General features: G+C 41.4%; 1 protein-coding gene across 1 annotated transcript in view; it reads right to left on the bottom strand.

The window, feature by feature from the left end:
- Positions 1-27,491, bottom strand: part of LOC126281673 (protein O-mannosyl-transferase TMTC1-like) — a 568,931-nt gene that overhangs the window by 186,901 nt on the left and 354,539 nt on the right. Inside the window, exon 4 of the mRNA XM_049980827.1 lies at positions 354-485. Coding sequence (XP_049836784.1) covers positions 354-485 — 132 coding nt within the window. The remainder of the gene's footprint in view (positions 1-353; positions 486-27,491) is intronic.

Consider the following 27,491-nt stretch of genomic DNA (forward strand, 5'->3'; position numbering starts at 1 on the left):
CTAGAGAAGTCCCGAGAATGAAACTTGCAGAGGAGTCGAAACGTCTCCATTTCGAGAGGATCATGAGGCTGTCTTACAACTTACAATATTTTATATTCAGTAAAATATTTCATTAATATATGCGATCCAGATTATAACTGACAGTGAAGAGTACATGAACAAGTTTGCACAATTTTTAAAAATGATAATTGAGGATGACTACGAAAACCTCAAGGAGTGCTGGTTGAGTGTGAAAGAAATTGGTCAAAGTAAACGTTCTCAAGAATGCTACCAGAAAATTTTACGTTGTACGGGACAATTCAGTATGCCAATGCTAGTGCTCTAGAGAATTCCAAGATAGTCGGAGTACTTACTTCTTGAGGGAGCTCCAGGAGCGGTAGGCGTCGAAGAGCAGGTTGACGAGCAGGGCGGCTACGCCCGTCTCCTTGGCCAGCATGGACAGCGCCGCCAGCAGCACGCTGGTCCACAGGCGCGGCTGCTCACGCCTAGGGAAAACACCACGCCTCACTCGCTGCTCACAGGGGGGAGTGCGTTGCTTTCGGAGCTCTTTGGAGCTCAGTTTCGGGAAGAGACCAGTGACGTTGTAGCTCATTCTCTGGCACGCTCACTCCAGCAGTAGAAATCTCTGATGTGTGAGAGTCTTGCCTTGTACACTGAGGTGACGAAAGCCGTGGGATACCTCCTAATGTCGGTCGGACCTCTATTTCCTTGGGTAGTACAGCAGCTTCATGTGACGTAAACTCAACAAGTCATTCGCAGTCTGCAGAAATACTGAGCCGTGCTGTTACCTCTAAAGCCCACAATAATTGCGAAAGTGTTGCCGGTGCAGGATTCTGTGCACGAACTGACCTTTCGGTTATGTCCCAATAATTTTCAGTGGGATTTATATCGGCCTATCTGGTTTCCTAAATCATTCACTCGACTTATCCAGAATATTATTCAAACCGATCGCGAACAACTGTGACCCACTGAAATGGGGCATTGTCATCCATAAAAAATGCTTCGTTGTTTGGAACATGAAGTCCACGAATGGCTGATAATGGTCTCCAGGTAGCCGAACATGACCATTTCGTGTCAACGATCGGATCAGGTGGATCAGAGGACATCTCAAACACACAAATGGTTCAAATGGCTCTGAGCACTATGGGACTTAACATCTGAGGTCATCAGTCCCCCATAAGGACATCACACACATTAATGCACGAGGCAGGATTCGAACCTGCGACAATAGTGGTAGCACGGTTCCAGACTGTAGCGCCTAAAACCGATCGGTCACACCGGCAGGCCCCAAACAGACACAGTGCACACCATTATGGAGCCCACACCAGCTTGTACAATACCTTGTTGACAACTAGGGTCCATTGCTTCAACGGGATCAACTTAAATCTGGACTCATCTGACGAGGCCATGGTTTTCTAGTAGCCTAGCCTACAACCGATATGGTCACTAGCCCAGGAGGTGTCGTGCTATTCGCAAAGACACTCGCTTTGGTCGTTTGCTGTCGTAGCCCATTAATGCCAAATTTCGCCGCGCTCTCCTTACGGATACGTCAGTCGTACATCACACACTAATTTCTGCGATTATATCGCGTAGTACTGCTTTCCTGTTAGCAAATGACGAATCTACGCAAAAGCCGCTGGTATCGGTCGGTAAGTGAACGCAGTCGGCCATCGCGTTGTTCTTGGTGAGAGTAATGTCTGAAGTATGGTATTCTCGGCACACTCTTGACACTGTGGATCGCGGAATACTGGACTGGCCAACGATTTCGAAATGGAATGTCCCATGCACCTAGCTCCAACTACGATTCCGCATTCAAAGTCTGTTAACACACGTCATGCTGGAATAATCATGTAGAAAATGTTTTCATATGAATCACCTGTTTACAACTAACAGCTCTGCCAATGTACTGTCTTTTTATACCTTGTGTAAGCGTTACTAACGCCACCTGTAACTGTGTATATCGGTATCCGATAACTTTTGTCCCCTTAGTGTATACGGTAAGCAGGCCACGGAAGCAGTGGAGATGAGGTGGTGTTAATGAACAGAAGCCAAACTTGTGAATGGATAAGTTTTCGCAGCGAAATGGCGATAATTTTAAAGAAAAAGTATTTTTTCTTAACTATAACAAAAGCGAAAGGGATATCATACATAAAAATACCGTAAAATCAATAGCAATGCGTATAGAGGACAAGCCCAAGATCAACAAAGAAATCCTAAATTAGTTTAATATTTTTGAAAGATACAAAGGAATCCCCTGCCAACAACTCAGGCCACCGAGAGCGCGGTCGTTAACAAGAGAAGGATAACACACGGTGACACTTGTGGTAATGGCGTAATGGAGTGGCAGAAGAAGCGTTTAAGTAACAGTGTGTGTGTGTGAGTTTGTGTGTATGTATGTGTGTGTGTGTGTGTGTGTGTGTGTGTGTGTGTGTGTATGCGTGCGTAATAAGAACGCTCCGTTACCTTTTTAAAACCGTGCATCGCAATGTTATGCAGTATTGGTTTTGGCATATTAGGGGGCTCCTGCCGAGTTATATACGTGTGCTTCTCAGTTACTTGGTTGTTTATTCATTCACAGATCATTTACAAAAAGATACCAGACGTCATCTTAAGTGACAAAGGAAACAATTTCTAAAAAAAAATTAAGTAATTTATGCATACAGTAATATAATGTAGGTCTTAGTTACCAAGTGGTGTTTTTAATTTTGATACGGTTTGTGTTGGAATGGCATGAAGTGTGTATCCTCGACCCGTTTGTTAAGAGCTGAGGTATTTTTTCACAAAAGAGAATTTAAGCTCAAAAAAAAGGAAGAGTTACCCACATTACGTCCTGGGCATAGGATTTTAGAGCAAAATTCATTAAACTGTTAGCGTTTGCTGTACAACGACAGTTATTTATTATTAAATGATGTTAATTTTTATTGTTCCCTACTCTGTTATATAAGTAAACTCTGACTTTGCGATATAAATTGCTTAAGAGGTATACTTTAACAGACTTTTTAAATACTTACAGTTTAGCTATCGCCTTAATCACATGGAAAAATTGATTCTACAATCTTATCCCTTCGTAAAAAATTCGGTTTTGGTTTCTGGTTCGCTTATTCATGGTAAATGTAAGTTTAGTCTCGATATTGTCTCATGACCAAGAGGGTTGCTATTTCTGATATTATACTGATGATCTTTCTGAAGTGCATAAGGTATTTGTTGATTTTCTCAAATGGTGCAGTTTGAATCCACAGCCGTTTAATAAAATCTTTACAGGGAGCTTGGTTACTGCTTTTAGTTATCGTTGTAATGGGTCTTTTCTGCAGTTTGTGGAAGTCATCAATGCTTGAGGCCAGCCCCCCCCCCCATCCCCCTTCTCCGCGCCGCCAAATATGATTCCATAGCAACAGACAATGTCTGAATAGATACACCGATTAATAAGCTTTGTCTCTTACAGACTGATAAGAGAGTCCATGTACGCTAAAGTTTCAAATTAATTTTCGTAAATGGATTACGTGTTTCAGTGCTTATGAATTGTTAATCATCGCTTCCGTGAAAGGCAACAATCCTACTAAAGAGGTGTGTATTTTTTAGCCCATGTTTATGGAAAGAAAAGAGTTTAGAGATTTCTGGCGCAGCGTCGAAGATGAAGCAGTGATCCTCGGTCTTGTGGTGTGCATTTTAGGGCCTTGCTTCGAATGATCGTCCCTGTATATAATGAATATGAATTTTTCGCATGGGCCAATACTATTTAATCACCAATGTAGAATATTCCCTATGGGACATGACTTTTGAACCACCCTTTATATGAGATATTGAAAATGATTAGTAGAAACCGATTTAGCTACTGAAGGATTCATGTGAGCATTGACTGAAATAAACTTCACATTGTATAGCGGCATTCACTCATAATAAAGCCATATAGTCTCAGTTATGCGCAGTACCGCGTACAATAACCAAAATGTTCATCAAATTTTACATTACGCATAACTGAGATCGTATTTTCGCACGCTGACGAGAAAAATGGGGCGCTTGTAATTTTGATTGCAGTACCCCTTGACTGACACTTGTAGATAAACTTAACAATTTAAGAGCAGTGAAACATGTAAATCACGGTATAAAAGTAATTTGAAACCTTCATAAGCTTCGAGTTCTGTCATCAATATGTAACAGACGTGCCTACTAGTTACACAGTACTTCTACATATACAGTTCCATCTCGGTGTACTCTTTATTTCACGGAACATGTTTAGAAAGCTGCTTCCAGCTGCTTCCAGCTTACGTCTGAGCGATGGGCTGTCTCAATATATTTCGTTCACTAATTTGTCAATATTATTACAATATGATCCATAAGTACACTGCAAGACATAAGCAACCAGTGTTGAGGGACAATCATACATCAGACACAATTTTCGTGTGTTATTGAAAGTTCCCTATTAATAATTTTCAGTTGTGGTCCAGCTTTGAGTATCGCTGAGAGTTAATGGGGAGTCCTTAAACGATAACATACAGAGCGTGTGATTCTCCCACAGGTACGACATATGCGTAGGACAAGAAAGAAACAGTTTCAGCTGAGCTTCAAGAAAGTTACATTTGTGACGCATTGTGGTTGGTGTCTTGTGTGAAAACCTAATTTCAAAAGAAATGTGAATCATTTTCTAACTTCTGGGTAGGAATTTGGGTTACTCGTCTTTCGCATATGTGTGCTAGAATTTTACTCCAGTAATTTCTCCCTCAGGCTACCAAGAGCGGGTGAATAGCATTCCAGACCACAGATAGCTGTCTTCTCATTCACAGGAGCGTGTTAATGGCAACCACTTCCAAATCAATGGATTAGGTATACTATCTGCCCTCTAAACCTACAGCTACGTTCTCGAGAAAATGGAAGGTTTCAGAGAAATAGAAAAGTGCAGTACATTTTTACTTAAGTATAAACATACTGAAGCGGTTTATACACGCCCTTATTGAACTGTTCCTGAAGAAAGCGGAATAACTCAAAAATTTTAAACTGACTGCCATTTACAAAGTAATAAAAATATATCACAATAAAATAAATGCACAATATTATACTGCACAAATTCTTCTGAAGCCAAAAACTCAGGAAAACAGTGCTATTCCTCTAAGCTAGTGCAGCGTTAGAGATAACATTAATTTCAAGTTCAATGGCATTTTTCCTGCATAATACATCATTTGTTTCCATCCTCGCTATTGGCCACAAATAAATCTTTTAGGCTATTCTTAAACCACATTCCATAAGCAGCTAAGCTACTAAGAGTAGCCAACAAGCTATTGAAAATCGACTTTCTACATACACGTTTTCTGCTTTTGGACTTTATACTAACGAATCAGGGACTATAGTTTCAGAAGTGAACGCATTATTGTGGCCAAGATAGATACGAAGCCCACACCTACTACAGTAGTACAAGTTCATATGACAACTAGCTCTGCAGATGACTAAGAAATTGAAGAAATGTATCATCAAAAAAAGGAAATTATTCACATAGTGAAGGGTGACGAAAATTTAATAGTTATGGGTGACTGGAATTCGGTAGTAGGAAAAGAGAGAGATGGAAACGTAGTAGGTGAATATGGACTGGGGCAAAGAAATGAAAGAGGAAGCCGCCTGGTATAATTTTGCACAGAGCACAACTTAATCATAGCTAACACTTGGTTCAAGAACCATAAAAGAAGGCTGTATACATTGAAGAAGCTTGGAGATACTGACACGTTTCAGATAGATTATATAATGGTAAGACACAGATTTAGGAACCAGGTTTTAAATTGTAAGATATTTCCAGGGGCAGATGTGGACTCTGACCACAATCTATTGGTTATGACCTGTAGATTAAAACTAAAGAAACTGCAAAAGGGTGGGAATTTAAGAATATGGGACCTGGATAAACTAAAAGAACCAGAGGTTGTACAGAGTTTCAGGGAGAGCATAAGAGAGCAATTGACAGGAATGGGGGAAAGAAATACGGTAGAAGAAGAATGGATAGCTTTGAGGGATTAAGTATTGAAGGCAGCAGAGGATCAAGTAGGTAAAAAGATGAAGGTTAGTAGAAATCCTTGGGTAACCGAAGAAATATTGAATTTAATTGATGAAAGGAGAAAATATAAAAATGCTGTAAATGAAGCAGGCAAAAAGGAATACAGACGTCTCAAAAATGAGATCGACAGGAAGTGCAAAATGGCTAAGCAGGGATGGCTAGAGGAAAAATGTAAGGATGTAGAGGCTTATCTCACTAGGGGTAAGATAGATACTGCCTACAGGAAAATTAAAGAGACCTTTGGAGATAAGAGAACCACTTGTATGAAAATCAAGAGCTCAGGTGGAAACAAAGTTCTAAGCAAAGTAGGAAAAGCAGAAAGGTGGAAGGAGTATATAGAGGGTCTATACAAGGGCGATGTACTTGGGGACAATATTATGGAAATGGAAGAGGATGTAGATGAAGATGAAATGGGAGATACGATACTGCGTGAAGAGTTTGACATAGCACTGAAAGACCTGAGTCGAAACAAGGCCCCCGGAGTAGACAACATTCCATTGGAACTACTGACGGCCTTGGGAGAGCCAGTCCTGACAAAACTCTACCATCTACTGAGCAAGATGTATGAGACAGGCGAAATACCCTCAGACTTCAAGAAGAATATAATAATTCCAATCCCAAAGAAAGCAGGTGTTACCGAACTATCAGTTTAATAAGTCACAGCTGCAAAATACTAACGCGAATTCTCTACAGACGAATGGAAAAACTGGTAGAAGCCGACCTCGGGGAAGATCAGTTTGTATTCCGTAGGAATATTGGAACACGAGAGGCAATACTGACCCTACGACTTATCTTAGAAGCTAGATTAAGGAAAGACAAACCTACTTTTCTAGCATTTGTAGACATAGAGAAAGCTTTTGACAATGTTGATTGGAATACTCTCTTTCAAATTCTGAAGGTAGCAGGGGTAAAATACAGGGAGCGAAAGGCTATTTACAATTTGTACAGAAACTAGATGGCAGTTATAAGAGTCGAGGGACATGAAAGGGAAGCAGTGGTTGGGAAGGGAGTGAGACAGGGTTGCAGTCTCTCTCCGATGTTATTCAATCTTTATATTGAGCAAGCAGTGAAGGAAACAAAAGAAAAATTCGGAGTTGGTATTAAAATCCATGGAGAAGAAATAAAAATGTTGAGGTTCGACGATGACATGGTAATTCTGTCAGAGACAGCAAAGAACTTGGGAGAGCAGTTGAAGGGAATGGATTGTGTCTTGAAAGGAGGATATAAGATGAATATCAATAAAACCAAAATGAGTAGAATGGAATGTAGTCGAATAAAGTCGGGTGATGCTGAGGGAATTAGATTTGGAAATGAGACACTTAAAGTAGTAAACGAGTTTTGATATTTGGGGAGCAAAATAACTGATGATGGTCGAAGTAGAGATGATACAAAATGTAGACTGGCAATGGCAAGGAAAGCGTTTCTGAAGAAGAGAAATTTGTTAACATCGAGTATAGATTTAAGTGTCAGGAAGTCATTTCTGAAAGTATTTGTATGGAGTGTAGCCATGTATGGAAGTGAAACATGGACGATAACTAGTTTGGACAAGAAGAGAATAGAAGCTTTCGAAATGTGGTGCTACAGAAGAATGCTGAAAATTAGATGGGTAGATCACATAACTAATGGGGAAGTATTGAATAGGATTGGAGAGAAGAGAAGTTTGTGGCACAATTTGACCAGAAGAAGGGATCGGTTGGTAGGGCTTGTTCTGAGGCATCAAGGGATCACCAATTTAGTATTAGAGGGCAGCGTGGAGGATAAAAATCGTAGAGGGAGACCAAGAGATGAATACGCTAAGCAGTTTCAGAAGGATGTAGGTTGCAGTAGGTACTGGGAGATGAAGAAGCTTGCACAAGATAGAGTAGCGTGGAGAGCTGCATCAAACCAGTCTCAGGACTGAAGACCCCAACAACAACATCAACAATCTCAGAAGCTACACCACGGTAATGTTCTGAACTACTTAGGTAAAGAGTATCTCTCACGATTTGGAAAAGGCCTCGAGCGGCAATGGGATACGCAGCCCAGTGAAATATTACAAAACTGAACTACCTCCAGTTTTTCCACACTAGACTCATTTAGTACACCCTTCTTAGAACATCGAAAATCGAAATGGAATTCTTCATATTATGATCTACTAGATTGTCTATAGCATTAACATACTCTTTTCTAGGGTATGACACTTTGTAACTAAGTATTTTTCCTAAATAGTTATTAGGTTGAACGATTGCGCGATTCACCAACACCTCCTGTTCAGTGGGACAACCCCCCAGCCCCCACCCCCCGCCCACCATTTATAATTAAAGAAAGTCATATAAACTTTGTATTTACGGATATTTTAAATATTCCTTAAATGCAGAGTCAGAGGCAGATATTTATCTGGTCCCTGGACCAGAGAAAGCGGAAGAAATATTATGGCCAACATACCGATTGTAAATTATTCCAATAGTGTTCAAATAGGGAAGGGGCAACACCCAAGTCAATGACGCAAGGCATCATGGAGCGCGAGAGCGGACACCAGAGAGCTTGAACACACGGAGACTGCAGGACAATATCTCCCTAAGTAAAATACGTCACGTTCATAGTAGCAACTTCTGTTACAAAAGGCTCAGGAATATAGTTTAGTAGCTAACAAATTTTTTGGACTGTACAAATACAACTAACTTCTTTTCCAGTCTTGTTACAAATGCATCTGTAGCAACTCAAGCAGAAGAATCACAAACGCATGGATTTTCTTGACAGTAATATAGTGCTGGTGACATATAAGACAGGCATACACGTTAAATACAGTGTAATGAATTGTGGCTCTCTCCACATATTTTAATATTTAGAACATACAGTTGGAACACACTGAAGCTAGAGACTAATTATTAGCCCCTTCTAATCTTGTTGAATTATATTCATTCCGAACAGGGTCTGCATTTTGTGCGCCTTAAGTTACAATGAAAGTGTGTTCCACACCTATATGGACGAGTGTAAATAAAATCATTACAACTTTTTGAAAGCATGTGGAAAACAACACAGCATCTGCCTGTCTTCTACGAGGGAAAATTCTTAGTGTTGTTCACAGATGTATCAAGGCTAGTTAATGGCGCTGTGTAGCCATACAAAAAGGCAACGGTGCTAGACGTTCTAACTCATTTGCTCAAAACTAAAGAAGACCCTCTTGTAATCACCTGTTACAAAATGTCGTATCTATCTTTAATTTTATCGCCTGATAACGGCTGACAAACAAATAAGTGTCTTTTTCGTCACCGCCTCATTCTACCAGAAATCAGGGATTCGAGATTACAGAGATGGGTAATATACTGAAGTAATGAAACGGAACTATATGGTTTCAACTACCTATGCAGGTCTCATAGATCTATGATGTATATATGTAGACCAAAGCGACGAATAATATTTCTACCAAAATCGAGTTTCAAACCCGGATGTCCTGCTCTCTAGGCAATCGGGCTTACCACTACGCCCCCCCCCCCCCCCCCCTCAATCCAAATTCACATTCATGCCTCAGCCCACTTGCTATTCTCCGTAAGCTCGAACAGCATTGTAATGGCTCCTCAACTGTATAGGAAAAGTACCTCAGTCTCGAACGAAACGAGGGATCCTCCCTCAAACCGAGGCATATGTGCTTAAATAAATTGAAACCACATGGTTGCAGAGACATTTTCAAGTCTCAAACAATTATGATGCATTTATGCCGACTGGAGCGACGAATCCTGTTCGAGTTTAGAGGGAATACAAAGTGGGCTGAGGCGCGAATTGGAAATTGAATTGGGGAGAGAAGCGTGCTCAGGTGGTTGCTGCAGTTGCGCAAATTCACTGTCCCAGGCCGGCGTTATACACTCCTGGAAATTGAAATAAGAACACCGTGAATTCATTGTCCTAGGAAGGGGAAACTTTATTGACACATTCCTGGGGTCAGATACATCACATGATCACACTGACAGAACCACAGGCACATAGACACAGGCAACAGAGCATGCACAATATCGGCACTAGTACAGTGTATATCCACCTTTCGCAGCAATGCAGGCTGCTATTCTCCCATGGAGACGATCGTAGAGATGCTAGATGTAGTCCTGTGGAACGGCTTGCCATGCCATTTCCACCTGGCGCTTCAGTTGGACCAGCGTTTGTGCTGGACGTGCAGACCGCGTGAGACCACGCTTCATCCAGTCCCAAAGACGCTCAATGGGGGACAGATCCGGAGATCTTGCTTGCCAGGGTAGTTGACTTACACCTTCTAGAGCACGTTGGGTGGCACGGGATACATGCGGACGTGCATTGTCCTGTTGGAACAGCAAGTTCCCTTCCCGGTCTAGGAATGGTAGAACGATGGGTTCGATGACGATTTGGATGTACCGTGCACTATTCAGTGTCCCCTCGACGATCACCAGAGGTGTACGGCCAGTGTAGGAGATCGCTCCCCACACCATGATGCCGGGTGTTGGCCCTGTGTGCCTCGGTCGTATGCAGTCCTGATTGTGGCGCTCACCTGCACGGCGCCAAACATGCATACGACCATCATTGGCACCAAGGCAGAAGCGACTCTCATCGCTGAAGACGACACGTCTCCATTCGTCCCTCCATTCACGGCTGTCGCGACACCACTGGAGGCGGGCTGCGCGATGTTGGGGCGTGAGCGTAAGGCGGCCTAACGGTGTGCGGGATCGTAGCCCAGCTTCATGGAGACGGTTGCAAATGGTCTTCGCCGATACCGCAGGAGCAACAGTGTCCCTAATTTGCTGGGAAGTGGCGGTGCGGTCCCCTACGGCACTGCGTAGGATCCTACGGTCTTGGCGTGCATCTGTACTTCACTGCGGTCCGGTCCCCGGTCGACGGGCACGTGTACCTTCCACCGACCACTGGCGACAACATCGATGTACTGTGGAGACCTCACGCCCCACGTGTTGAGCAATACGGCGGTACGTCCACCCGGCCTCCCGCATGCCCACTATACGTCCTCGCTCAAAGTCCGTCAACTGCACATACGGTTCACGTCCACGCTGTCGCGGCATGCTACCAGTGTTAAAGACTGCGATGGAGCTCCGTATGCCACGGCAAACTGGCTGACACTGACGGCGGCGGTGCACAAATGCTGCGCAGCTAGCGCCATTCGACGGCCAACACCGCGGTTCCTGGTGTGTCCGCTGTGCCGTGCGTGTGATGATTGCTTGTACAGCCCTCTCGCAGTGTCCGGAGCAAGTATGGTGGGTCTGACACACCGGTGTCAATGTGTTCTTTTTTCCATTTCCAGGAGTGTAGTCGGAGCATCTACGAAGTGGGTAGGAGACAAGTGTTCGAGTTTCGGAGTTGCTGCAACTAGTCCATTGTAGCTGAAATGGTCACTATCACAGTTCTTTGGGAGGTACGTTACTGTGACCACCAATAAGATTTGGCGTCAGTCGGTGGTAACTCCTAGTATTTTCCTGTTACTTACTGCTAGTATCATAGCTGGTAATCATTTGCTAATATGAAAAATGTTGTTTGGAGTAAACGTTAAACTGTAGGCATTTGTAAAGCTGATTAAGTCAGTTCCAGCTTTTAGAGGTAACAGGATCATAAACTTTCAGTTAGTGCTTTAGAGTAAAACACTGCAGTGTTCAAACTAATCTTCAAGTTGAGGTCAGTTTAGGTCCCAATTAAGGTAGACCCTGTGGGTTACGCTAAAGACAGGCATTGGTTTCAAGTGAAGAAATTTAGCAAATACGTTAAATGGTTTTTCACTTGCAATCCACCATGTGAGCCTGGGGAAAGCAGTAGACCAAGATAACGGAACTTTAAAGCATTCGCTCATTAGGCTAGACGGCTACCAGACGTCACCTGTCTGACTCCATATCGTCTGCACCACCGACTGAAAATGTTTCGTATGTTTATTGTGTGACCACCATAGAACGCATTCAAAATTCTTGAATAACGGTCATTTCTGCCATTCAGGAATTGAGAATCTAGTAGGACGTCATCTGTACTGGCCGAGGACGATGTAAGTAAGAGGCGAATACTTATGTGTGCCTTGTACACAGAATGAAGCAGCTCCTCTGCTATCTTTTGATTGTTTTCAAACATCCCCCTTCGTCAAAGCCTCAAGAACCTTGGGACCGCCTTCTTATTGACTTTTCCGGCCCTTGTATTGCTCATAGCGGTCGATTAAATCCGGGACCGTCTTCTCGGCTCACAAGTTTTCTCAGAAAAGCTTTCGAATGGAAGAACAATTACTTGGCTCGCAATAGCTTGTGATGTGGCAGATTATTTAGACTTAGTACGACAGTTTTGTTAACGGAAATGTAATTCCTATGTAACTCCTTGCAATATCATTAGTCAGAACCATACAGTTACTCATGAAAATCTAGTGGTGAACGAAACATATTCGTACATGTCTCATTGAATCCTTAATCAAGAGAAACGTCCGGAAAAACCAAGTGGCATACCGACTGGATATCAATGAGATGTATTTGAAGTTGTCTAAGGCTGTAGATACGGTGATAACGAATATTTCAGTAGACAGTTCAGCAGAAGAGGAGTGGACATCTCTAAGAAAAGGCAGTCACAGGAGTTAGATAGACAAACATAAGTTCAAGACAGGTGCTACGAAGAAATTTTTGGTAACACAAGAAATACTGCGGCTGGTCACCGAAGGAAAGTAAGAAAAAAAAGCCTTAAAGGAAACAAAGGAATACAGCTGCAAAAGTCACGTATAGGTGAAAAATAGAGAGTGCAGAAAGCCAATGGTAAGTAACTGTGGCAAAAAAATAAAGAAGTAGTAAACGAAATAGGTATGGGAAAGTACTGCTTAAGCAGATAGAACGGTTAGAGCAACCTACAGTTAAAGTAAAAGTAAGGGAGCAGCATTAAGATTCCAAAGGGTGCTTCATTGTCAAACAAAAGAGGAGAGAGAGAGAAAGAGAGAGAGAGAGAGAGAGAGAGAGAGAGAGAGAGAGAGAGAGAGAGTTGATGGAAGGAGTACGTTGAAGGTGGAGGTTTTAGATGGAGGAATGTGAGTCACTATGTAAGGCATAGAGAATCCAGTAATATAGTCACAACTTAAACCGGGTTTGGAAGAGTAGTGATCAATAGCGCAAAAGGTATACAACACATTTTTTCGGAATTTCTAAAATCACGGGGGGAAGTGTGAACCCAACTACTTTACCAAAAGGTGTGTAGAGTGCATGAGACTGGAGGTAAAACTGTCACCTACAGATTTCCGACAGCAGCAAGAGCAGATAAGTGCGAGATCTACCGCAAAATCAGGTTAACTCATGCATAGAAGCTACTGAAAGTAACAACATACAGGGAATCTCAGAGGCAATGGTAAATCTTTCGGCAATCTTTAGGGGTATGACAGGAATGATCAACCGAAACATAAGGCCTAGTAAACATTGACTCTAAAATTCATACCTTAAGAGCTATGAGCCCTTCTTCCACTTCAGTTATGTGAAAGAAGCTTCTTCTATTGGATGCTCTTTGTTTTCAATATTTTGAGAGGTGTAAGTGTAGCACCAAATAAGAAAGAAATTTGTAGTAAATCAGGGCTCTAATGTGTGCAGGAATGAGAATAACGAGCAACTTAAAAGATGTTGACCATGAAATGGACGAAGTTAAGCAGTTCTTCTACCTCGGAAGCAAAGTTAAATATGAAGCAGCGAGATCACAAAAAGTAGACTAGCACAGACAAAGAGGAAATTTGTGACCAAATAAAAGGTACTACTATCTAACGTAAGTCTTATTTAGAGTAAGAAATATCGATGAATGTAAGATTAGATGACTGTATTGTGTGACAGGAATCATCGACTCGAGAGAAACCGGAATAGAAGTTAAGTAAGCTTTTGCGATGTAGTGCTGCAGGATAACGTTGAAATTACGTGGAGGACGTTGGACGCAACTACTACTCTAAGATGAAGAGGTAAGGACAAGAGAGGAACTCGTTGCGGGTATCACTAAACTAGTCAGAAGACTGATGAATGAAAACAAAATACCATGAGAGACATCATCATTTCATCCCCATCGGTACGGAAGTCCCCGACGTGGCGTCAACTTAAAAGACTTGCACAAGGCGAACAGCTACCCGACTGGAAACCCTAGCCACATGGCATTTATTTATTTACTGAAAATTCAAAGTATGCACAGCAGAGACGACAAAAAGTTATCACTGCTTTATAGAATTTTAGTCCTAATCACCTCATAACCTAATAGCTAAGTATGTTTACCTAACATGTACCTCTCTTGTCAAAGAAATTCAGTGCTAGTCGTTATGAACGAAAAATTGTTTCTATCGACTTTAGCATTTTTCACAAAACAGGTAGCTACATTACATACGACGATACTTAAAATGCTTACCAATAGTGAGGGAAGTTCGTCTTGGAAACAGCTTTCGACGACAGATTTTAAGTTTTCACTACTATATTACCATAATGCCCTTGTGGCTGGAAGTAATGAATTCCCACCCATTCCTCCCCTTTCTCCGCATTTTGTATAAACTCATTCGAAGTCTCTCAGCTGCTAGAGTGACCCATTCTGCTGTTCTTGCTTCTCTAGTGACAGCACAACACTCCCAGCCTCCTTGTAGGCACACTGGTCTGCCTCTCGTGATATCTAATGGTGATTTTCGCATTACATAGTGTGGCGAAACAAGCGCTCTATCATTTGAGAGATACAGAAGGGAGCGCATCTGACGGGACTTATACCGGTTCAATGCTACTAGCGCCACGTCACCATAATACGTCTGTGCGTACCGTACAAATATTGCATACTAATTTTATTTTATTTATTTATTTATGCATTTATTTTACCTGGCAAGATTAGGGCCTTCAGGCCCTCTCTTACACCTAACCAGGCATACTCAGATTGAACGAGTTACAGTTTCTAAATAACATTAAGGACATTTAACGTATTATGCAGTATTGATGTTAAACAAAAAAAATTGAGATTATAATAGTAGTACAATGGTCGTTATAACAATAAAATAATTATAACAATCAAGAATAATAATGATAATAATAATGATAATAGTAATAATAATAATAATAATAATAATAATAATAATAATAGTGACTAAGTATATGAAAGTAAACATACATTTCTTTTGTGAATGTCAGTTAGTTGGGAATTTTCTCGTTATATTCTTGCAGCTTGTGAGTTATTCTCATCGAGCAGAGACATAAGACGATAGAATGGGGTGAAAGAGATATATAAGAGGTATATAGGTTAGAGGAAGAGAAAAAGAATGGTAAAATTCGAAGCTGTGATGGAGAGGAGAAAGAAAGAGATGGGAGGGGCACAACAGTGGTGGCTATACCGTCCCTAATATGTAAGTTTTGAGTTCCCTCTTGAACGTTGAGTAGTTCTGGAAAAGACGCAGATCACAGGGGAGTGCGTTCCATAGTCGTATGGCTGAGATGGAGAATGACACGGAGAAAGATTTTGTGTTATGTAAAGGTACAGCCAAGATGATAGACGTATCCGATCTGGTATTGCGATTGTGGAATGATGATAGATGTTTAATGTGAGAAGTTAAGTATTGGGGGCACCAGTGGCTAAGAAATCGATGAAGTAAGCACATCGTGTGGAGATCGCGTGCCTTATGTGGGCGTATCAACCTAGCTGGGAGTATGAAGGACTGATATGATCATACAACCGAATATTGCACACGTATCTGACGCAAGCATTTAGCACTAGCTCGAGGCATCTAGAATTTTCACTATTTGTGCCGTGTTGAACTACATCGCAGTAGTAAAGATTAGGCAAGACTAGTGTTTGGACTAATTTTTGTTTAACATGGGTTGGAAATATTTTTCTAAATTTTTGAATTGCATGTAGGGAGGAGAGCGATTTCCGGCAAGCTGTGACTGTTTGTTCTTCCCAGTTTAGGTGTTCATCCAAGATTATTCCAAGGTCTTTTACTGTTTTTTGGTATGGTAGTTGGGTACCATTGAGGAGTATTTGAGGGACCGTTTCGCGAAAGTACCGGCTGATTAACTTTGGATGAGATATAAGTGTGACCTGGGATTTCTTGGGGTTTAGTTTCAGACCTAGGTTCTGTGCCCATCGAGAAACAGAGCAAAGATCTGCGTTCATACTCGCTACTGCGCCAGCAATGTTTTTGGGGCTTGCACTTATGTTCAGTTGGATGTCGTCAGCATATAGATGGTAGCTGCAGGAGTGAATCACTGAAGAAATATCATTAATGTACAGTGAGAAGAGTAGTGGACCAAGGACGGAGCCTTGGGGAACTCCAGAGTGCACGCTTTTCCATGATGACTTTTCCGACCCACAAACGACTTGTTGACTTTTGTTTTTGAGGTAGCTGTCGAACCAGTGTATTGCGCTGATTGAGAAATTCAGCTGTTTAATTTTAATTAGTAATATATCGAGGTCAACTGTGTCAAAAGCCTTGCTAAAGTCAAGCAGTGTTAGGATAGTAGCTTCACGTCTGTCCATAGCATGTTTAATGTCATCAGTTACTTTGATTAATGCAGTTACTGTACTATGGTGCTTTCGAAAGCCTGACTGATATTCGTCATGGATGTTATGAGTTTTGAGGTAATCCGTCAGCTGTTCATGGACGATGTATTCTAGGGCTTTAGATATTGCAGGTAGTATGGTGATCGGCCTGTAGTCACCTGGCGACTTAGGGTTGTCAGTCTTGGGTATAGGCTGGATTAAACTTTGTTTCCACTCAGTAGGATATATACTACTGTCAAGAGACAGGTTGAAGATGTCTGTGATAACTGGAAAAATAGTGTCTACGACGTTTTTAATCATGCCAATGCTCACTCCATCATTTCCTACTGCCTCGGAAGAGATTCTCATAATTGCCTTGTGTACTGTGCCGGTAGTGACATGTTTTAGGAAAAACTTGTCTCTCGAGAGATTGATATCTTGGGGCTGGTAATTTGTCACTGCGTGGCAGATTACAGCTGTTGAGAAGAAATCGTTTAATTCTTCTGCAGACGCTTGATAAGCAGCGTCATATATTCGCTTCCCTATACCGAAACTGCGCAGCTTTTTCCACAGTGCAGCAGGTTTTGATATGCCGCATACGACAGAGCGGGCATGTCTGATTTTGGCATTTCTCACGCTTTGCTTCGTTCTGTTTCGGAGTTTCCTATAAGCTTCGTACGCCTCGGGAGTTGGGTTACGCTTGAAGGCCCTGTGTGCGGCATCACGTTTATTCATTAACTGGCGTAATGCAGTGGTGAGCCACGGAGCAGGAGCTCTCTTTACCTTGACAGTGCGTTGAGGAGCATGTTTATCGTACAGTGCAATAATTTTGCTACATAATTGCCGAATTTTTCCGTCTAAAGTCGATTCATTGCTTATATCATGCCAAGGGATGTCTGAGCAATCCTTTTGAAGAGCGTCATGGTTAACATTTTTTAAGTTTCTGTAGGTTACCAGGTGAGATTTTTCTTTGGTAGTATGCACTGAGTAATTTAAGAATATCACGTCATGAGCAGAGAGTCCCGGAGCGGATGTCTGATTGGCGCGGATTATTTTATCTGGTCGCTTTGTTGCTATTATATCTATGAGTGTGTGGCTGTGTGGCGTGTGATGAGTTGGGTCCAGCGGTGCTAAACTCATATCATTGGAGTGGAACAGTCGCCTTAGTTTTTCGGCAGAGGGAGATTTTAACTGTAAGTCGATGTTTGTGTCGCCCATAATGATTATATGTTCATACTGTGTCACGAGTGAGGACAGTCGACAAATGCTTCAGTATGTTAATGTTCAAATTGTTAAATCTCAGAGTGATTAGATGAATATGTTTCCCTACATACATCGTTTTAAACAAAAGCTCAATAGCGCTAAATAACAAAACTAAAACTAAACTACACTCTATCCGAGCAGGCCTCGTAAGGCCCAGCGGTACCGACCGGCCTCGGTGTCACGTTCAGACCACAGGCGTCACTCGACGCGGATACGGAGGAGAGCGTGGTCAGCGCACCGCTCTCCATGCCGCATGTCAGTTTACGAAACCGGAAATAGAAAAGCTAGGAAGCTAAAAATTGTTCAGAATGTGCAAATTATGACCAAATCAATTATTTCAGTTTTCTACTTTAACAGAACAATATTTTGGTGAAAATCGGCGTTTTTGTTAAAAATTGAAGGCGCTGAATATTAGACTTAGAAAGATGAAAATTGGCATGAAGCGTCAGTTTCATATAAAACCTTTACTATGTGACCCCATTAAGCTACCTCTGAAAACTAAATTTGAAACAAAAACGTTCTTATTTGTTCTAGATCAAATACCTTTATGCTAATGATAGAAACTTTTGATTACAATACTTGATTACACCCATTAAATAGTAGAGCTACAACAAATCTCAAGACTTTGATGCTGTTGTTGTATTGGACTTCAGTCCAGAGACTGGTTTGATGCAGCTCTCCATGCTACTCTATCCTGTGTAAGCTTCTTCATCTCCCAGTGCCTACTGCAACCTACATTCTTCTGAATCAGCTTAGTGTATTCATCTCTTGGTCTACATCTACGATTTTTACCCTCCACGCTGCCCTCGTATACTAAACTGGTGTTCCCTTTATGCATCAGAATATGTCCTACCACGCGGTCCCTCCTTCTGGTCAAGTTGCGCCACAAATTTCTCTTCTCCCCAACTCTATTCAGTAACTCCTCATTAGTTATGTGATCTGCCCATATAATCTTAAGCATTCTTCTGTAGCACCACATTTCGAAAGCTTCTATTCTCTCCTTGTCTAAACTATTTATCGTCCACGTTTGTTTTGTATTTCCCGTCGATCTCATTTATCTTCAGTTTTAATCTACAATTCATAACCAATAGATTGCGGTCAGAGTCCACATCTGCCCCTGGAAATGTCTTACAATTTAAAATCTGGTTCCTAAGTCTCTGTCTTACCATTATACAATCTATCTGAAACCTTTTAGTATCTCCAGGGTTCTTCCATGTATATAACCTTCTTTCATGATTCGTGAACCAAGTGTTAGCTATGATTAAGTTATGCTCTGTGCAAAATTCATTTCTTAGCCCCAATCCATATTCACTTAGTACGTTTCCTTCTCCTCCTTTTCCTACTGTCGAATTCCAGTCACCCATGACTATTAAATTTTCGTCTCCCATGACTACCTGAATAATATATTTTATATCATCATACATTTCATCAATTTCTTCCTCATCTTCAGAGCTAGTTGGCATATAAACTTGTACTACTGTGGTAGGCGTGGGCTTCGTCTCTATCTTGGCCACAATTATGTACTCACTATGCTGTTTGTAGTAGCTTACCAGCACTCCTATTTTTTTTATTCATTATTAAACCTACTCCTGCATTACCCCTATTTGATTTTGTATTTATAAATCTGTATTCAGCAGACCAAAAGTCGTGTTCCTCCTGCCACCGAACTTCACTAATTCTCACTATATCTAACCTTACCGTATCCATTTCCCTTTTTAAATTTTCTAACCTACATGCCCGATAAAGGGATTTGACATTCCACCCTCCGATCCGTAGAACGCCAGTTTTCTTTCTCTTGATCACGACGTCCTCTTGAGTAGTCCCCGCCCGGAGATCCTATTGGGGGACTGCTTTATGCCCGTAATATTTTACCCAACAGGACGCGATCATCATTTAATCATACAGTAAAGCTGCATGCCCTCGGGAAAAATTACGGTTGTAGTTTCCCCTTGGTTTCAGCCGTTCGCACTACCACAACAGCAAGGCCGTTTTGGGTAGTGTTACAGGGCCAGTCAATAATCCAGACTGTTGCCCCTGCAACTACTAAAAACGCCGCTGCTCCTCTTCAGGAACCACATGTTTGTCTGGCCTCTCAACAGATACCCCTCCGTTGTGTTTGCACCTACGGTACGGTTATATGAGAAGGTATATGCTAATATTGTGTTGCTGGTATGGACTAGAAGGAGGGTTACGTGACAAAATGGGCTAGCACCAACGGATGAGCGAGAAGGAAGACTAACTGACCTCTGCAATAAATTTCAGATGTTAATAGAATCACGAGAGAAGGAAGTTTACTTGGGAAAGATTTGATTTGATTTGTTGCTCATGTAGAGACCTTTTGCCTTGGGAAAGACCGGGAGACACAGGACGATTCCAGAACTATTACCGAAGTCAAATATAGACTTAGATTACAATTTAATAGTGATGATGAGTAGACTGAAATTTAAGAGAATCGTTTTGAAGAATCAGAGTGAAAATTTGTGGATTACTGAACTATAAGAAATGATGAGACTCGTTTTAAGGTTACTAAGAATTTGAATACTGCAGTAAGAAATATCACAGTAAGCAGTTCACTTGAAGAGGACTGAACATCTCTAAAATGAGCAGTCACAAATGTCGGGCAGTCAGTCATAGGTATAAGGAAGGTAACTACGAAGAAATTGGGTAACAGTTGAAATTTTCAGTTGATCGATGAAAAAAAGGAAGTACAAAAATGTTCAGGGATATTCAAGAACATAACAATATAAATCACTTAGGAATGAAATAAACAGGCACTTGAGGGCTGTCAAGAGGAAATGGCTACAGGAAAAATGTGAACAAATCGAAAAAGAGATTATCGTCGGAAGGACTGACTCATCAGTAATAAAAGTGAAAACAGCCTTAGGTGAAATTAAACGCAGGGTTAGTGACACTAATATTGCGTCTAGTATTCCTCTCTAAACGCAGAGGAAAGAGCGTATGGATGGAAAGAGTACAATGAAGGTCCCTATAAAGAGGAGGAACTCTCTCATGAAATGATAGAAGAACAAACTAGAGTCGATAGAAGTCATAGCGAATCTAGTATAAAAATCAGAGTTTCCGCAGACCTGAAATCAAAGAAATGAGGAGGGAAAGATAACATTACTCCTGAGTTTTAAAAATCATTGGGGGAAATGAGCAACCAAAACTTTATTCAGTTATCTGCGTAGAATATATGAAACTGGCGATGTGCCATCAGACTTTCGGAAAAATATCATACATGTTGTTCTGAAGATAGCCAGGGCAGAAACCTTCGCACAATGAGCTTAACATGCTATACATTGAAGCTGCCGATAATAACATATACAGAGTGATTATTTTAATTTAGGCAACTGAATAACTCGCGAACGACGCAAAAAGAAACGAATAGAAAGTACATCTGTCTGTGCTATAACTGGCCACTTCAAAACCACTCTCCCACGTGGATGGGTCAACTTTGTTTTTTCTATTGGAATTCCCCCCCCCCCCCCCCCCCCACTCCCACCATTTTTTCCCATGTTCGGATTGTACGTCAAAAGAATGTACGGTTTACTCAGACCATTGTATTTTATTCGTGGTAGATGGCACTGTAATCGATGAATCTAAAGTGTGCCTGAGAATGCAGTTAAGAAGCGAGGCATGCGATTCTGAGTTTCATTTGTGATGTAAATGTAAACTTATCTGTCCTATCGGTTCATATTTATGTTCGAAATTTACTTAAGTGTTGCAAATTTGATCGCAGAGTACAATATGGTTATACGCTTGTAATTAGGCTGGTTAGGTTTTTGTGTTGGTAACGCTACGTAGCGCTTTGTATGAAAATCACTGGCTTTGCTGTGTGCAGCCTGTGACTGGTTTGCATTGTTGGAATCTGCTATTCTAGTGTTGGGCAGTCGGCTGTTAACAGCGCGTAGCGTTGCGCAGTTGGAGGTGAGCCGCCAGCAGTGGTGAATGTGGGGAGTGAGACGGCGGAGTTTTGAGAGCGGATGCTCTGGACGTGTGTCCATCAAAGGAAGAGTAAATTTGTGAGACTGCATGTCATGAACTGATATATATATATTATAACTTTCGTACATTATTAAGGTAAATACATTGTTTGTTCTCTATCAAAATCTTTCATTTGCTAAATATGCCTATCAGTAGTTAGAATCTTTTATTTAGCTGGCAGTATTGGCGCTCTCTGTATTGCAGTAGTTCGAGTATCGAAGATTTTTGTGAGGTAAGTGATTTGTGAAAGGACTAGGTTAATGTTAGTCGGGGCCATTCTTTTGTAGGGATTCTCGAAAGTCAGATTGCGTTGCGCTAAAAATATTGTGTGTCAGTTTAGTGTTGATCAGAATAGGTAAAGAGCGAAATGTCTGAGTACGTTCAGTTCTGCTCAGCTGCTTGAAAATCAAATAGTATAAGAGGTTTATGAGCACAGTAATTCATAATTTTTTCTAAGGGGACGTTTAACGCTTTAATGTCTGGAACTAAGTTTTCCGTGCTCAGGGAACATCGACACGGTTGTAATAGCTTTCTGTATCCATTGGGATGCATAATGTCAGTTAGTCCCATTGCCCCACACCATTTTGATGCTTGATTTCGATGAGTTCCAATGCCTCTCATGATAACAGTATTTCACAATGGATTTACGTTGTGTAAGTACAGTCCACTCAAGAATTAATGAATCTATCGAAGTGGTACTCGACGATTTGAGCATTTCTTGTTAGTTACGGTTATGGTGACAGACATGGTGACTCATCTAAATCAAACACCGAAATGGAGAGAGGAAAGGAAGTACAAATCGAATATGCAATCAAAATAGAGGAGTTACCATTTGAAATAACAAATTTCACTCCTTTCCCCATGCCGGAGGAATATTCAGAGAAAATCAGTTGTAGCACAGTCGGATGCCCCTATGCTAATGTTTTCGAGATATTTTGTTGTCTCGAGTATATGCGAAAAAAAAAAATACAAAACTAAAGATTGTTGCATGACCATACGTTTCGCTTTAGGATAGGTACTGCTGCCGAATTATAGTTTCGTAGTTGTGCTTGACAATAGAAGAAAGATTGAAAGAAAATCAAGGTACGCTCGTAGGATTTGTCAGTCTACGAGTAGCATTCGACAGTGCAATATGATGCAAGATGTTCGAAATTCTGAGACAAATGCGAGTAAGCTACAGGCAAAGATGGGTGACGTACGATAAGCACAAGAACCAAGATAGAGCAAAAAGATTGGAAGACTAAGACCGAAGTGCTCGGTTTAAAAAGGATGCATGACAGGGATGCAACCTTTTACCCCTACACTTCAATATGTACGAGTGTATCGAAGAAGCAATGATGCAAATAAAGAGAGGTTCTAGAGTGGAATTAAAATTCAGGGTTAAAGGACGTCAGTGACAAGATTCGCTGATGATATTGCTGTCCTCAGTGAAGGTGAAGAAGAATAATGTGTTCAATGGAATGAACACCCTAAGGAGTACAGAATATTGACTGAAAATGAGCCAAGAAAAGACTAACGCAACTAGAATCAGCAGAAATGACAGCGAAAAGAAAACAGAAGTAGTGACCACGAATGCGACGAATTAAGAATTTCTGCAACCTTTGAAGCAAAATATACTATGACGGACGAAGCAAGAAGGACATACGTATATTGAAGGGGGTCACTGTTATCAGCTGCAGTGCGGCATCAAGCAGAATCAGCGGCGACGATAACATTGTGTTCTGAATGGCACACTAGTTACCGCTCCTCCCTAGTAGGACGAGCTCCAGGGTTCGAATCCTGGTTCGGTACACATTTTCATCGTCGCCGCTGATTCTGCTTGACGTCCCCCTGCAGCTGATAGCAGTGATAATCCCTTCAATCTACATATAATGTTTCACAGCTGCTAGATCTGCGTGGTGTACATTCTTTCGAAGGAACAGGCACTGGGCATTCAAATAAAGGACATTTGAAGTGAAACAGCAGGGACCAAGAGAGGTTTCTGGCCAAAAGAATTAATCTATTGGTGTCAAACGCAATTTTACGCAGAAAGTTTCAGCATTTACGTCTTCAACACCGAATTGTACCGTAATGAAATGTGGACAGTGGGAAAACCGAAATAGAAGTGAATCTAAGCGCTTGTGGCGTATGTTATAGACGAATGTTGAAGATCAGGTGGACCGATAAGATAAGGAATGAGGAGAATTTCTACAGAATAGGTGCAGAAAGGAATATTTGGTAGACACTGAATACAGCAAGGGAACGATGATATGACTTGTGTTAAGGATCGATGAAATAATCTTCGTGCTACTAGAAGGACTTGTAAAAGGTAAAAAATGTAGAGATATATAGAGAGTGGAGAACATCCAACAAATTTAGGACGCAAATCGAAAATGTTACTCTTGGATGAAGAAATCAGCGAAGGAGAGCAATTCGTCGCAGGACGCTTCAAACCAGACTGGTGGCTCAAGGAAAAAAGGAAAACAGTGCCTGATCTGCGTGGTATTGATCAACAAGTCCTTGGTTGGTTTATGATATACCACAAGATGTCTCCACACAACCTCAGCTATTCCTGTAAATTGCAGGCCGTCGGTCTGTGCTGTGGAGCTGGCTTCCGAGAGGATCTCAGATTTGTTCCTTCGGGTTCACATCAGGCAAATAAGATGGCCAGACATCAGCGAGAATTCTTTGTCATGCTTCTGAGCTCATTGCAGCACGACTTTGATGGTGTGACATGGATAGTATATCTACTGGAAAATACTGTCGCCGTCAGTAAAAACATCAAACAGAAAGGGATACAGGTGATCCACAATAACGCAATTGTTCCCCCGCAGTCATGGTGTCTTCGGTGGGTATCACACGTGCCTTAAAACAGGTAAGTATCCCCTATAAAATAATAATGCAGCCACTGGTCTGCACCAGTTGTACGTTTCATGTTTGAGCAGCTGTTCGATGGAAATAATGCGTATCGGGACACAGTCATCCAACTGTTGTCCGAAGGAACGTGGTTGTCAGATACGTTGACAAGTTTCCATTGATACATGGCCCAATGTCCATGATACTGTGTCAGATGCTATCGTAAATGACTATGTCGTTGGGTGTACGTGTGAAGACGTGGTGGCGTCTTTCTTGGAGCCCAGTATTCATGAATGTACGCTAAACAGTGTCCTCTGGCGTTGTACCCCGTCGTCAGACCTCCCACTGATCGCCGCCTAACCTAGTTTACAGAGCGAGCAAGCCTTCACGTTGTCTATTGACGCTTGGGCTTCGAGCACTCTGGTCGCCTATTAGAGTTTCCACCCTCTTTCAGCCATTTTCTATAGACGATCACAACAGTGCCACACAAACAGCCGCTCAGCTTCACCGTGCCCTAACAATTAGCCTATTGTCAAAGTGATTTATTTCTGTGGATTTCCCCATTTTCAAATTTCTCTATTCTTTTGTCGCTTAAATATTGAGACAATAATTTATTGCGCTATAAATGCCACTAATCTCTATAAATACGCACGTTAACGCCATTGGTGTATTAACCTCCATCTTTCATTTTAACAATTATCGACAAATAATTTTGTTATGATCTATAAACACGAATTACGTGCACACTACAACCATGAAAACTGGAGGTTTTGCCGTCGCATGGTAGAAGAACCCCATACTAGAATGATTCTCCACTTGTTGCTATTCCAGTTATGGACTTACGACACTTGCTGTCTACGCCGTCAGGGGATATTCAGTCCCGGGTTTGCTGAGATGATAACGTTATGACCCAACAACGTAACTCATCATAACAGATCAGCTGCATGCTTGCGGTTCTGCTGCATTTACTACATTCCACACAGGAGGTAGAAGACATGAGGACATAGCTTGGTCACGAAAGAATAATGCACCTATCCTCATCTTTAGAATAATAAATACTTTTTTTCTAATGCTGTTGATGGCATATAATTCCGAATACGGAGGCCAGTCTACTACGAGCTAAGGTTGGTTCTCACTTCATCACAAACAATGTCCAGATAATAAGACAAACTTCTAAATATAATGTGCCTAGTTAATTTCCACTTACGAAATTATGCGAAAAGTTTTACAACTGCTGTTCTCAATCCAAAAAAATCCAGTTCATCCTGCTATGTAATGCAGTTGTTGGAATGAAAGTATATCTACAGGGGAATATTTTGCAATTAATTATGACATCACGCTCATGACTTACAAAGAGGTTTGTAACCCGAAAATTTTGACGGTAATCAATTGAAACTATATGGCACTAGATACTTTTTTAGGTATTTAGCATCTATGATGTACGTTTGCAAACTGAAGCGACGAATGTCAATTTCTACCAGAGCCGGGATTGAAATCCGGTATCTCTCGCTCACGAGGCAGATGCGCTGTCCACTACACCACCCTGGCAAGTAGTTTTGTACAGCTGCACAGATTACCATAGCATGCCTCCTTCTTCAATCCAAAATTCCCATTCACACCTTAGGCTACTTGGTATTTCCCCTACTCCAAACAGCAAAGGATGCATATGTGCATACTCAAATAGCATTGCATTTGGTTTGAGCCAGCATACATATATGGATGAATGGATGCAATGTTATTTGAATTTAGGGGTAATACCAAGTGGTTGACGAGTGAGTGGTGATTTTAATTGATGAGTTAGGAGTACTAGGGTAATGTGTGTAGTTGTGCAAAGCCACTGTATCAATATGGCATAATGGTTGCCACATCTGCTTCGTGAGCAAGACACGCGTTCTAAAACTCGCTTTGGTAGAAATTTACATTCTTCGCTTCAGTCTGCACATATTCATCTACATGTATCTACGTCTTTACGGATATTCTGCAAATCACATTTAAGTGTCTGGCAGAGGATTCATCGAACGACCTTCACAATTCTCGATTATTCATATCTCGTATAGATCACGGAAAGAACGAACACCTATACTTTCCGTACGACCTCTGATTTCCCTTGTTTTATCGTGGTGATCGTTTCTCTCTATGTAGGTCGGGGTTATCAAAATGTTATCGCATTCTGAGAAGAAAGTTTGTGATTGGTATTTCGTGAGAAGATTCCGTCGTAACGAAAAAGCCTTTCTTTTAATGAAGTCCAGCCCAAATCATGTATCATTTCAGTGACACTCTCTCCCATATTTCGCGATAATACAAAACATGCTGCCCTTCTTTGAACTTTTTCGATGTAGTCCATCAGTCCTATCTGGTAAGGATCCCAAACCGCGCAGCAGGATTCTAAAAGAGGATGGAAAAGCCTAGTGCAGGCAGTCCCCTTAGTAGATGTGTTACATTTTGTAAGTGTCCTGCCAATAAAACGCAGTCTTTTGTTAGCCTTCCCCACTACATTTTCTGTGTGTTCCTCCCAATTTAAGTTGTTCGTAATTGTAATTACTAGTTATTTAGTTGAATTTACGGCCTTTAAATTTGAGAGATTTATCGTGTAACCGAAGTGCAACGGATTCCTTTTAGCACTCATGCGGATGACCTCACACTTTTCGTTATTTAAGGTAAACTGCCAATTTTCGCACCATTCAGATATCTTTTATAAATCATTTTGCAGTTTGTTTTGATCTTCTCATTACTTTTTAGTCGATAAACGACGGGGTCATTCTCAAACAACCTAAGACTGCAGCTCAGATCGTGTCCCAAATGGTTTACGTAGATAAGAAACAGAAGAGGGCCTATAAAAATACCTTGGGGATGCCAAAAATCACTTCTGTTTTACTCGACGACTTTCCATCAATTATTACGAACTGTGACCTCTCTAACAGGAAGTCACAAATCCAGC

This window comes from Schistocerca gregaria, chromosome 7 (genome assembly GCF_023897955.1).
Source record: "Schistocerca gregaria isolate iqSchGreg1 chromosome 7, iqSchGreg1.2, whole genome shotgun sequence".
Classification (NCBI taxonomy): domain Eukaryota; kingdom Metazoa; phylum Arthropoda; class Insecta; order Orthoptera; family Acrididae; genus Schistocerca; species Schistocerca gregaria.